The following is a 13,914-nucleotide window of genomic DNA, read 5'->3' as shown; positions in this document are numbered from 1 at the left end:
GTAGAATACAGTGAAGAAAACATGGGCTTTAGGGTCAGAGATACCCAAGTTCTAATCCACTCTGCTGCGTACAATAACCTCCTGGATTATGGGATAACGACAACTGTCTCCAAAAATATTCTTCTTAGGTTTAAATGAAATATCCTATAAAGTACTTGGTGCCCAGTGCCTGGCACTTAGGAAGCACTCAGTAAATTTTAGCTACTCAGAGCCCCATTCTGGCATATTCACCTGTGCTAATCCAGTAAGAGCCAACACAGAGTTTACAGTCCAGCAGGTAGACTTAATTTTAAAATATTAATTTTGAAATTTTTGCTTTGCCTCTGTTTTCTCTTGTTAAACATAGGGTTAATTATGTTGATAATTCTATCTGCATTCTTAAAAAAAAATCAGTGAGCTATTTTTAGTTATTAAAACCATTAGATCCAAGCAGCTGTAAGTTTGAGTGGTCATATGGAATAGGATTCTTCAGTGGAGTTTAAAGTATGAAAGGTAGATTATAAATAGTTTTAAAAAATTGCCTTTCTGTTTAGCATTGCGATATTTAAAAAGCTAAGCAGCCACTGTGACACAGTTAACACTTGACCCTGGTTTGGAAGGGAGGTTTTGATGCATTTATAGGAGCAAATCTCAGTTGATTTATGGTAACCAATAGCAGAAAACAATACGAGCTTGCACATGTGTTATCAACGCATTCAACTTTCTGAAAAATATTATTACCATTGTAGTTGAAGGCAATATAACAGTATTAAAAAAAACTTTAAATAACAAAAAAGTTTCCTAATTCTGCCACTACCATTATTTAAGTTTTTTGTTTATGACCTTTTCAAGTATGCATTTGTTTTATAATCTGAATATATGTATTATTTTATATTACTTTTTTACTTAATTTTTTACTATAAATGCCTTTCAATATTTCTCTACAATCTTATGATTTTAATGGCTCTATAATATCCCTTGTGTTGTCCGTTTATTGTTGTAAAACATATTTCTCTTGCAATTGCTTTCAGAAAGTAGATAAGAATTTCACTTTGTGCCAAGAAAAGATATTTGTATGTTGAATTTGATGAGATTTAATGTTAATATATCAAAATATATTGAAATCTGCAATATAATAGATTGCTGTCAGCTAGGAAGTTTTTCTTTGAGAATGTGTGAGTTATAAGGTTGGATGCTTTTCTGTTGGTTCAAGCTACTGAGGGTGGGGCAGGAATGGAGGAAGGGGAGCAGCAGAAAGTTCGAAAGCTGCTGGCCCACAGAAGAAAAGAATCAGGTGATCATTTATAACACGTTTGTATAGGAACTAGAGTGCCTTCGGCTTTCCTGCAGGTGCTTTTCTTGGAAATTTCCCTCTTCTTACCCTTTGTTTTGGTGCTTCCTAGCCTTTCCTCCATCATGACACACATGGAAAGTCATATTTGCATGGCACACTGTAATCAACAGGAGCAAATTTAGAGGCATCCAGCTAGAGCTTGGTGAAAATGTGTCGCGTTTTCTTTATGTGCTATGCCATTGGTAAATATAATGATTTGATATTAAATGCTAAAATTCTCTTCAAAAATTTTAATGAGAAACTTGATCCTGCTTTTCTGGACAAAACTTTTCCGTATTAGGCTGTATGTTTGAAATTGATGCAGACAATCCCTATTTAAGAGCTTTTCATTAATTTCTTCAAATTCTTGATAGCCAGTCTCATCAAGAAATGGTACAAGTAGGTGGTAGCAAAGAATAGTTTATTACTTGTTCCCCACTTGACCAAAACTCTTTTTCTCACTGTGAGTCAGAATTTGCATAAATCAGTCTCTAAATTGTATTTTAAAAGTATGATTGTTCTTTAAGTCTAACTGCGCTTCCTATTCTTTTACTGGCAAACGCAGAGGTAATTCGTCTTGCAGTAATGAACTTGATTTTTATCCCGACAGTCCTTTCTTGTCTCCAGTATTTCAGAGTAGCGGTGAGGCGCGTCTTCACCACCGTAGCACGGATGCCACTCAACTGCCTTTCACTCTTCAAGTGAGGGCTGAACTAAATATCACTGGAGAGTTGTTTTTTCAGTACGTGCTAATAGACGTTCACCTCTTCCTTGCAGGACCTTGCACATATGCAAAAACTCTGTCTTTTTAAGCCAGTAAATCCCCTTTAACAAATCTGCAATGATACCTGTTCACATACAAACTTCTCAGGTTTTTTGAGTTCACTAACTCTTGACAGAACTTTTCTCTTAGACAGCCATGAACTCCAGTATGAAGCGACAGAGCGTGGAATCTGATTCCATTCGTAGAAAGCTGAGAACAAGTGGGACCATGGGGGCTTGGATTTTATTAGATTCCCCATTTTTATGGGATCATTTAATGAGAAATTTGTATCTGTGCACGATGGCTATTTAAATTCCAGAATGACCTTTTGATGTAAAGCTTTTATACCTTCCTGTTGTCTAAGCCGTGCTATCTAGGAACAAACTTGAGATATTTCCATAATCTTTGTTGTTTCAAAGTGTTCATTTGAATATTTATACAAATATGGTTTATTTGGTACATCTATAAAGGAAAACAGTGTTCCTCGAGCATCAGGGTTTCGAACTGAGCATAATATCAAGGCTTAATAGAGCTCTCAGTCTTCACTGAAAACTCTTGGTTTTAAAAGCTTATGCATTAGTGTTGTCTCTACATCAGTGCCCTTATGTTACTTCCATATGTGTCTGTGCATCGATGATAGAATTCTTGAAAAGTGGAGCCATTTCCTGATTTCTTTGTGCTTCTTTGTTTCCCATGCAGGGCTGGGTAACGTAACTACTGTAACAATTTTATGAGGCAATAGGCCTTTGCTAATAACTGTGTGACCTTGAGCTCATCTAATTCTGATCTGATTCTGGTGGAACTGAATTCATAAAAGAATTTGTTTCTTATTTTATATTAGCAGACGAAATTTAACACAGTCCTCTGCATATGATCTTTGTAAATATCCTTTATGTAAATGTGTGTGTCTGCCACTTAGGCAAAACTTCATCCTCGTTACATTGCTGTGTAGTGCCTTTTTTGACTTATTGGTTTGTCTTTGATCTAGTGACTTTTGAGTTTTAATGAAAAAGCCAGCCTTGTGGTGGAAAAATAAATATTTGTAAAATTTAAAGTCACCATATAAATAATATAGTGAGGATAATAAATTAGAACTTTATGGATTTAAAAAAATTGAGTTTTTTGAAAATTGGTACATCTAAGTGGACATAACTCCAGTAAGGTAACTATCTTATTATTCCATGATTTTGCATTTGCAAAAAGCAAGTAGTGCTGGAAGATTGAAATAGTAGTTTTCATTTAATTCATTGAAAATTCTGAAAACTTTTTAAAATATACATATTATTTTGAAAATACTTTGAAAAATTGATATTCTGAACCCAATTTGTTTTTAGAAGTAAACATTAGTTTTTATTTGAAAAAATAGTTCGTTATGACATTTCATAACGAAAGTTTTGACCTACTGCTAACCTCCAAAGCCAATGATAGATAAAATAATTAAAAAATCAATCAAAAAAGTAATAAAATCTATTATTTAAATATAGCAATCCCTAATACTAGACTATAACTATAGTAACCACAATACAGTCATGCGCCACATAACATTTCCGTCAACAATGGACCGCACACACGACGGTAGTCCCATAAGATCAGTACCATATGGCGTAGGTGTGCAGTAGGCTGTACCATCTACGTTTGTGTAAGTGCACTCTGTGATGTTCACACAACACAATCACCTAATGATGCATTTGTCAGGGAGGATTCCGTCATTAAGTGATGCATGACTGTAATTATATATCCTTCTGTGCTGTTGGAAAAAAATTATTTAAAAAAGTGTAAATTGAATAGAGAAAACCTAAATATTGTGTGCATCTCTATTTAGGTTTTCTCCATTCAATTTACTCTTTCTTTTTAAAATTTTTTTTCCAACAGTGTGGAAGGATGTATAATTATTGGTGGTTATCATACTTACAGTCTAGTATTAAGGGTTCCTAAATTGAATAATAGAATTTATTCCTTCTTTGATTGATACAGCTTTATTGTTATTATTGTTATTATTATTATTTTGTGTGTATGAGGAAGGTTGTCGCTGAGCTAACATCTGTGCCAATCTTCCCCTATTTTATGTGGGATGCCGCCACAGCATAGCTTGATGAGTGCTGCTAGGTCCGCACCAGGGTTCCAAAACTGTGAACCCCAGGTCTCTGCCGAAGTGGAGCACGCAAACTCAACCACTGCACCCCTGGGCCGGCCCCTACAGCTGTATTATTTTATCTGTCATTGGCAGTACTGAAAGTAGGTCACTGCTATGGTCATGATTGGACCCTGGGGGTGATTCAGGGAGAGGGGGAGGACTACATATGGGGCCACTGCAGCACTGTGCCAGTGGGGGCCACACGTCAAATCCTGGGACCAAAACAATGACGACTGATTTCAGGAAGTTGTTAGTGTTCAGATATTTCAACTATTGCAGACTTTTCAATGGGTATTTTTTAAAGGTTTAAAGTTTTTAATCGCTGTAAAAACGTTACAACTGCCATAGCTGGTGGCCCAGCAGAAGCCATTCCCATGGCACACGTCATACAGCTTTGTCTCATTGAACCCTGGATCTGGCCTTTTTCCCCCATCGGCTGCATGCCGTGACTTCTAGCTGAGTTGTCCTGCTTGCTTCCGCTATGAGGAGAACAGGCCAGGCAGAGCTGACTTTGATCTGAATGCGTTTAATACTCATTGAGATGTTCTTAGCTGCCTAACATATGGCCAGTGTCTGTTGCTAAATACTAACTGCCATGTGTGAAGACTTACCATGTGCCAGGCACTGTGCTAGGTGCCACAAATCCAAAGATGGAAAGACATACCCTCAAGGATATTGTATTGCAGTGTGGTGACAGACTTGCAAATGCAAAATAATGTAATAAGAGAATTACTTTAATGGAAGAATATCTGCTAAGATGTCTGAAAGGCATCTTCAGTTCAAAGGTTCCAGATCAACTACATTCTCTCCCCTGATCCCTCCACATACCCCACCCACAACTGAAGAAGAATCTCTGGTCATAGTCCAGTGCTGCCCAGCTCTGGGAACAGCACCACCTCCACTGGGTTGCATGAGTCCACATGCTCCACACATCTGTGTGCTACTTACTTCATCACCAACTCTGTCTGTATACTTCTTTTTTGTGTGTGTGTGAGGAAAATTAGCCCTGAGCTAACTACTGCCAGTCCTCCTCTTTTTGCTGAGGAAGCCTGGCCCTAAGCTAACATCTGTGCCCATCTTCCTCTACTTTATGTGTGGGATGCCTACCACAGCATGGTGTGCCAAGCGGTGCCATGTCCGCACCCGGGATCTGAACCAGCGAACCCCGGGCTGCCGAGAAGCAGAATGTGTGAACTTAACCACTGCGCCACCGGGCTGGCCCCTGTGTACCTCTTAAGTATCTCCTGCATCCATCTCCTGGCTCTGTCCAAACCACTACCAAGCTGCTCTCATCTGCCAGATGATTGATGTGGCCATTGTTTCCTGGCTCATCGCCTCACACTCTGCACATGCGCACACTATTACATACACTTGCACCTTAAACACACATCCTTTGCTGTTGCTTTTAGGTTAAGATAAAATCCTTAATAAGGTCCCTTCCTACCTCTCCAGCCTCATCTTGGAACAGATGCCGTGTTCCCTGCTTCCCTCGGGGCCTTTGCACAGTCTGCTCCCTCTGCCTGGACCAGCCACTCTGGGATTCCCCCACCCCCTACAGATCTCAGCCCAGGTATCTCTTCCTTAGGGAACCCTTCTTAACCTTGTTTAGATCTTTATGCATTTTCTAAAAGAACCATTTACTACTCTAGCACTTGGTGAAGATGTAACTTTATATTTATATTTGTGATTCTTTGGCTGTGCTCCAAGATGGCAAGAATCTTTTGCCTTCTGTGTTGGTTTTTGCTTACTATGGTATTCCTAGCACATAGAATCGGACATGGCTAATAGCTGGCCCTGAGTAAATATTTGTTGAATGCATCACTGACGTCTGTACAACATATAGTCGGAACAGAGGAGAAGGAGCATATTTCTTTTCCAGGGAAGTCTGGAAGGAGTCAGGAAAGAGGTAGTGTTTGAGCTGAGACATAAAGGATAGAAAGCACTTTCTTGGGCACAGAGGCAACGGGTGGGTTTTTCAGGCAGATGGAATAGCATTTGCCAGTACACTGAGCTTGGGAGAGCATGTTGTATCTAGGCAACTATTAGTGCTCTTGTCTAGAATATGAATTTTGAGTGGGAGAGTGGAAGGAGATGAGGCTGAACAGTAAGGCAGGAAAATGATCTGTATTTTGTACAAAAGCATTTAGATGTTACCTCATTGTTTTTCAAATTGTGAGTTGCTACCCTTTAGTAGGGTCTGAAATTAGTTGGCGAGTCAAGACTAGTACTTCTTAAAAAATGAAATACATTAGACTAGAAAATATCAGATTACATTGTGCATGGTAAGGCTAGGTATGACTTAGTGAAACTTTTTTACTGATATGTGTGTGTGTGGGTGTGTTATATACGTGTGTATGTGTGTGTGTACTGGGTTACAATGTAGAATGTATTTCTTACTGTGGGTTAGATTTAAAAAATGCTTGCATGTTGCTGTTGTAGGTTTTCAGGAGCCCATGAATAATTTCAGCCAGGAGAGTGACATGATCGGACTCTAGTGTTAGATAGATATCTCATAGTGTGGGTCTGGAGGCCAGATGGGAGGAAGCAGGAAGATGGTTAAGGCAACTGCAGTAGCCTAAGTGAGAGAGGAAGGCTTCAGATGGGGCAGGAGCTGATCGGGAGGGAGAGACACCAGGTATGTTCAGGAGGTGAAACTGCCAGGGTTTCGTGAGTAGATGTGTTGGCTGGGGAGATGGAGGTGACTCCCCGAGTGGCTGGCCCTCATCACAGAATGTATGGAGATGCCAGTCATCAGTAGAATAACTATTTATTTAAATCTACCTTTTTCTGATTCACTTCTTGGTCATCTGGTATAAAATTTTTCTCAGTTTTAGGAGAAAAGCTTCTTGAATGGTATATCTTGAAATGTTACAAATCTGAGAGTAGGTTTTCCTCTCCCTGGAAAATGTCACCACAGGGCTGAGCTATGTGGGTTTCACCCCCACCCCCAGTGTGGCTGAGGTGCTGTTCTGGTGACTGTTGTATCTTCTGGCAGGTATTATTGCTGTAGAAAAACATGAAGACAGTCTTACTTTAATCCTCCAGTGGGTAACTGTTTTTCCTGCTCCTCCTCTCCCTCTGTACCTGTATCCCTCTGCCTCTAAACGATTTGCTCTGCCTTTCTTTAAGCCAGGAAGGATATTTACATGTTTAAAGTGTTATTTCTAGATGGCAGCATTGTAGGCTGTCCTTTACTTTGTTTTTTGTGGTTTCCTTCCTTTTCTAAATTTTCTTTAATTTGTAATCAATTTCCTATTTGTTTATTTAAATAAATATTTTTATTTGTAATAAAATTTTCTGTTTTCTATAATATATATTAAAGCATCTTTTTTCTGATTATAAATGTATACATGTTTGTTTTAAGCAATTAAAAGGAATATAACTGTGTAAGTAGAATGGGAGCATATCTACTAATCTCACTCCTCAGAGATAACTACTGTTAGTATTTTGGAGAGCTTTTTCCTGTGCACATACTGACCCACACAATTACATGTAGGAATTATTTATAAGAAGTGACCACCGTTCCTCTGTAGTTCAGTAACTTGTGTTTTTTTCCACTTAGCAAATAGCGTGGACAGCCTTTCGTGCCAGGTACATATAAGTTATAAATCACAAATCCAAAACTATACAGGAGCCGGGGAGGTGACTTAAAGGAGCAATTTAAATAAAAGTGAATTGATGTAGTGTGGAGGTGATGGGTGGGCTTGTGGTGAATACACACCCCTCATCTAAAGAGGCAGCCGGGACTTAGCTCTAGTTATTTTTTTGTCGTGTGAGAATGCCAAAATGTAGGCCTATCTTTGTTGGATCTTTTGATTTTCCAAGAGAAGCTAGAAATCTGTAATTGTTTACTTCAATTTTTGCAGTTTTCATACACCACGAGGCCAGTCTGCTGGCTGGGTTCTGATCCATGATACACCAGTCTGCCACTTGATGGAGATGCACCTTATTCTATTTAAAGTAACCTTTTTTGTTCAATGCATGGCATCCTCTCCTTTGTTTTTCCCATTTACTCAGCGTTGAAGTTGATTTGTTCTTTTCTTTTGCAATACTAGCAGACACCCTATCTCAGACTTGAAGCTGAACAATAGATTGGTCTATAAAGTGCCTCCTATGGTACAGTTGTTAAATTCTCAAGCAGTCTCAAGAGTTTCATGCAGGACCTTACAGCCAGAGGCTGTTTACTCTTCTTAAATGTGTAGAGAAAGAGAGGAGACGTGAAAATTGCAAAGGCTAAGTGAAGATGAGAAGCATTTCACTCGGCAAATAGGACAGTTCATACCACTGACCTATGTGAGGGAGCAATGGCAGGGGCAGCAGATGCTGTCCTTGGGCCTGAGAAGTGTTTCATCCAGTCCATCTGAGAGCAGGTTGCAGAAGGGGTCTGGTTTTTAATTCTGAACCATCAATGTAAAGTACTGTATTAATCCCCAACAGTTTGTGGAGCCAACTCTTTTCTTGTGCCTCATTGTGTTGGCACTGAGAGATTCTTTCCTTTTCAGATTATTTCATGACTTTGAAAGGAGACAAACTAGGAAGAGGCGTTATCCAATCCTTTACTCATATCTGTTTACTTCTCGGAGCCTCCGTTTTCTCTGTAAGACGTGATGACAATGCTGCCAATCATAGACTTGTTGAGAGGATTACATTTTAAATAAGATGACTATGTGAAAGAAACTATCACAGAGCTCAGTAATATTGGTTCTCTCTCTTTTTTTTTTTAAATGCAAAACTCTTATTACGTGTCTCATTCAAATGAGTTTAAGAATACAGACTTTTCTGGTTGGGGACCGCGTATTGACGTCTGAGTGGTGACAGCATAAAGAAGTAGAGCTCTCTTTTGTGGCATTAACGTGCTTTAAGCAGAAACTGATTTTTTTTTTTTGTTTATAGTTTTTGACGTGTTTCTGTTTTGGTCTGACTAGGAGGAGCCTGATCTGGTTAGTGCAATTTATGGCCGAGGGATAGCCTATGGAAAGAAGGGACTACATGTGAGTATGGAATAGCTACGCTTGCCATAGTGCCTACATGACCTGACACGGACCAGGGTTCCGAGAGAGCCGCTCACTGTTCACTGAGCTCTGATGGGACATGCAGTAGTGTCGTTCCAGTTCACAAACAAGGAAATGGCAATAGAGGATGTACTCAAGATCAAATGGCTAGGGAGTGGTGGACCGGGAATTTTTACCCAAGTCTCCCGAAGTCAGTTTTGCCATACTTTCTACTCCAGAAGGACAGCCCCTGCCAGCCTAAACCTTATTTTTGGTGAACTAGACATAGATTAAGAAAAGCACGAAACCATGACTGAATTCCCAAGAAATATTCATTGAAAAAATGGAGATTACGCATGAATAGTGCAGTAGGACTCAGAGTTTGAGTTCTTGTCACAATTTTTAAAGGCCAAATAAAAGAACAAAAGTGTTTTTTGTAAAATTTATTTTTACTTGTTATCACATATTATACTTTCTCCAGATAGGTTTGTCTTTATAGCCTTTTCCCCCTTATTTCTCTGAGGAATGCAGGGAGAGGTTGTAATAAGTATATTTTGCTCAAAGGCACCATGGTATAAAATAAAGACTTTCTAGAGGTTATATAGTAAATAATGAAATAGTCTAAGATTCACATCTCCACATTTTCAGTCTAGAACATTATATCTCTTGTCTTATTGTATGTTAAAAATATTCGAATGAAATTATGCTTTGAGGGAGAAATATCACTTTTGTATCTTTGCCAATCGGGTGCTGGCCTATTGGAGAAATTTTATATAATATTTGTATACTTCTGAGACATAGAGGACTGAGAATGAACTCAGATTTGGCAATGAAAGAGGTGTTTAGGAAGGAAACAGTGTTACATTCAGAGCATCAATAAAAAACCGTAGCTACTCAGAGCGTCAGTAAATGACTGAAGTTGTCTTGGTAAACGTCAGAGATAAGCTGCTGCTTCCTAACTCTCATCTCTTTTAATTTTATATCTTGACATGAAATTTGCTTGTATCTTTAATGCATTTTTAATGTAAAAGTAACGTGCTCATGTATTTTTAATCTAAAAGTAACATGCAAATTTTATGGAGAACTTACCTAGACTTCTTAAGGTGTAGGTGTATAGGCTTAGGGGTTTTGATTGACACTGACTTGGCCCCTTTCTGTTCCCACATCACCACTGGTCAGCATCATTTCACATGCTGCTATCTACATAGTCATCCCTTGAAATTTGGTGATTCAGTGCTTAAATAGGTTAAATTTAGAAAATATCCTACCATCTGTGGAATTTGTGATAGGTAGCCAGATCCAAGGTGCTATTCATGGGTAGATAGACTTGAGTGAGTTAAATAATTGTGATATAACTTATTTAACTTGGCAGATGTCTTGTACAGAAGCTAAGTTCATATTTGTTTCTAAATAAGTAGTTATATCATCACTAAATTATTAGTTTTTTCAGAAAATCTATTCAACCTGGTTTTGAGTAACAGTATATCTCATACTAAGCTAATACCTTTTCAAGGACATTAAGAATGCTGATCTTGCTCTGTTTGAACTGAGCCGAGTAATTACCTTGGAACCAGATCGTCCAGAGGTATTTGAGCAGCGAGCAGAAGTGAGTGTGGTTTTCTTTTTCCCTCTGTCATTATTGGATTAGTTGAATCTGAGATTTTTTTTTCCTATTATTTTATTACTTGTAAATTTTAGAGCTCCCTCATAGCTATTGTGTTTTCCTCTGTAGATACTTAATGCCTTTAACATGGTTGAAATTACTAGAAAACTATGGGGCAAGTGATACTCCTGATGTAACATTTAATAGTAATATTTAGTATTAAAATATGTAGTTATGATGTATACTAGTACTATAAATGTTCATTGAAAAATAAATCACACTTGTTGTTTACTGTGTATATGACATACTTTAGCAAAACAATATGACAGTATGGTCCAAATAAAATCTATAGCCTTTAGAAGTGTATGTGTATATGTGGGTATGTGTGCGTTCATGGTTATATATAATTCATAAGGGGTGTATCTATATACCTAGACACATAGATCAGGTAAGGGTGACTATAACCAGGCCTTGAAGGAACTTTTGACTTGAGGGGGAGACAGAGAGGTAACGTGTGGTGAAAATACCAGGTAATACTTGTGACGGTAGACACTAAGAGGAGGTGCTTGTTCAGGAACAGAAAGGCAGGGCCTGCTGGAGTTCTGGGAGAATATGGCGAAGGGAGGGATGTTTGGAGTGTTTGTGGAGGCCTCACTTTAAGAGGTGATGATAGAGCCGATCAGATCCCATGTCTTGGGGGACAAGGTGGGGAAGGAGGTTCAGATCAAAGAAAAAGCGTGTGCGAAGGCACTGTTTTTCATATTTTTAAATGAAGTGTGTTCATTTTATCATTTTCATGAAATAAGAGTAAACTATCCAGGTTTCATGGTGTATTTATTTTACTGTGCATTTAGCCATGTTAAATGCTTCAGAATTTATATTAATGTATTCAGTCTGAATAAAACTTAACTTTTAATCCTTTGATCTGGTGGGATTTCATAGTTGAACTAAAGGAAAAAATGACTCCCCCCAACTGTTTTGGTAATTTAAAAACTGTATTTGTGATATTTTTGTCCTCAAAATTAATAGTGTCGAGTTGTAGTTCAGTTTCTTAAAGTGAATTTTATTTTTTATTGGGGATTTGACTTTCTGAATAAAATCCTTCTCAATTAATGATATAATTCATCGTCTCTTGTCTATTTTGGATTGTAACCCCAAGGGGTAAGTGACTGTAATTTATCCCTTGCTGCTGAGAGTCTGGTTGGTGTGAGCATTAGGCGGCTAATTTGGTGATCGTCTCCTCCAGCGACGGGGTGCTGATGCTTTCTCCCTCCATAACTCTGATGTGATGTTAAAATGTTATGATAAAGCATGAATTTAATTGTGTACTTAGAAGACTTATTTAGCAGCTCTAAAAAATTTGTATATCTAATAAAAAGCTAATTGTGTACCCAAAAATGATATTGGTAGTCAAAAAGTACTTTTCAATTATCTTAGAAATATGTGGTAATACTCCTTTTATCTGGCATTACTGAGCAATAATGTCACTGCGTAGTGATTTTTCCAGCTGAATGATAGCATACCATTTATATATGTCAGAAATTATTTTATGAGAAATCTGTCACTTTCATATCATACTTTCTGAAATAGTCTATATTGAATGAACATAATTTAACCTTTTTTAGTTACTCAACCTATTATTATGCATATTGATTGCTGTGCTGGAATGTGATAATTCAGTTATGTACCTAGGGGTTAATAAACTAGGTAGGCATGTTTTTCCTTCCAAAACCCCAGACCATTATGCTCTTTGAATTCTCAGGCGTGTATTCCATTTCTTTCCTCTTTCTGAGTTGTGATTCTTGCCACTGGTTATGTGCCTGCCTGAACCCTTTCACTTTTGCTGGTTTTAAGTTCCTGCAGAGTAGGAATCCAGTTAGTAAAACTTGATGGAAATGACCTATATTATAAGAACAAAATTAACCCTAATTTAAGGATAAAATGCTTACGCTTGACTGCACGAATAGTGATACCCATTTTGGATTTTTTACGTCTTTTTTGTGTACTTTTGCATTCTGAACTGTCTTCTGTATTGCCGTTGTTGCCTGAACATAGCTGATCACTGGATCAAAAGAGCTTTCCATACAGGCTTGCAAATGTCTTTTCTCCTGCTTTCCAGATCATGACTGATGAGTAGAGAGTTGTTAACACAAAAGGGTTTGCAGAACACCTGGAATCTTAGAAACTGTCATTCAGCACTTATGACCACAGAGGACACAGCTAAAGACCATAGAGGACTCTGATCTGTGTCCAACAATTTCTCTCTTTTAATGGTTCAAAGTCACCTTTCAGATTAATTTTGACACGCCAAATTTTGTTTTGAAAGATAATTAATAGGTTGAGGAAAAAATGGTCACATTTTAAGAGAAGCAACATCTCTTATAACCCAGAATGTGAAACAATGACACAGCAATTGCTGCAGTCATAGTTTATCAGCCTTCCCCTTGGCTGGATGAAGATAGTGGCCCCTCAGCTTGTTGACTTTGAACCTCAGTGCATAGTACGTGGGGTCAAGGATTCCAGTCTGCCGAGAGAGTACTCTATTGTAAGTGGAATGTGGTGAAGTGGAATTGAAAAGTCAAAAGCGTTGGCAGTTTTAGGGTTGATCGTTGGAATTTTTCTTCCCTAATTACATTTTTGGGTTTATAGATTCTTTCCCCTCTGGGACGAATTAATGAAGCAGTGAATGATCTCACTAAAGCTATCCAACTTCAGCCCTCAGCACGGCTGTACAGACACAGGGGGACCCTGTACTTCATATCAGAGGTGAGTTATCGCTGCCTTGAAACATTTCCTTTCGTGAGGGTAAAGATTTCACTTTCCTTCTACTTCAGGAAGCCACTCTTTGATAGATTTGGGTTGGGGCTGTATAATAATATGTTTGTGATACAAGACAGTGATAAAACCTTTTTTGTTAGCTGAAGTTGAACCTGGTGGGGAAATATTAAGTACCAAGAACACATTTTCTTGCTTGAGCTGTCAGCAGTAACTAATTCTGGACTAGGAGAAAAAGAGAGAGAGGGAGAAACAGGAAGAGAAATTTGGTTCCTAGATTATGTTTCAAGCTTTCTTGCAAATGTCAGCACAGGGAAGCAAGTGAGCATGTTATCA

At 38.2% G+C, this 13,914-nt stretch overlaps 1 protein-coding gene across 7 annotated transcripts in view; it reads left to right on the top strand.

Annotated features, from left to right (window-relative positions):
* Window positions 1–13,914, top strand: part of TTC13 (tetratricopeptide repeat domain 13) — a 79,501-nt gene that overhangs the window by 29,550 nt on the left and 36,037 nt on the right. For 4 of the 7 annotated variants that reach the window (XR_006887572.1, XM_046654267.1, XM_046654266.1 and 1 more), the window contains exons 5-7: window positions 9,135–9,200; window positions 10,714–10,806; window positions 13,453–13,569. Coding sequence is in view for 6 of the 7 variants with exons in the window: in XM_046654267.1 (XP_046510223.1) it covers window positions 9,135–9,200; window positions 10,714–10,806; window positions 13,453–13,569 (276 nt within the window). In the remaining variant the exon portion in view is untranslated. The remainder of the gene's footprint in view (window positions 1–9,134; window positions 9,201–10,713; window positions 10,807–13,452; window positions 13,570–13,914) is intronic. The other 3 variants (XM_046654270.1, XM_046654269.1, XM_046654268.1) reach the window with 1 other exon arrangement.

The sequence above is a fragment of the Equus quagga genome, chromosome 2, assembly GCF_021613505.1.
Source record: "Equus quagga isolate Etosha38 chromosome 2, UCLA_HA_Equagga_1.0, whole genome shotgun sequence".
Lineage (NCBI taxonomy): Eukaryota > Metazoa > Chordata > Mammalia > Perissodactyla > Equidae > Equus > Equus quagga.
This window is presented reverse-complemented; position numbering and strand designations above follow the sequence as displayed.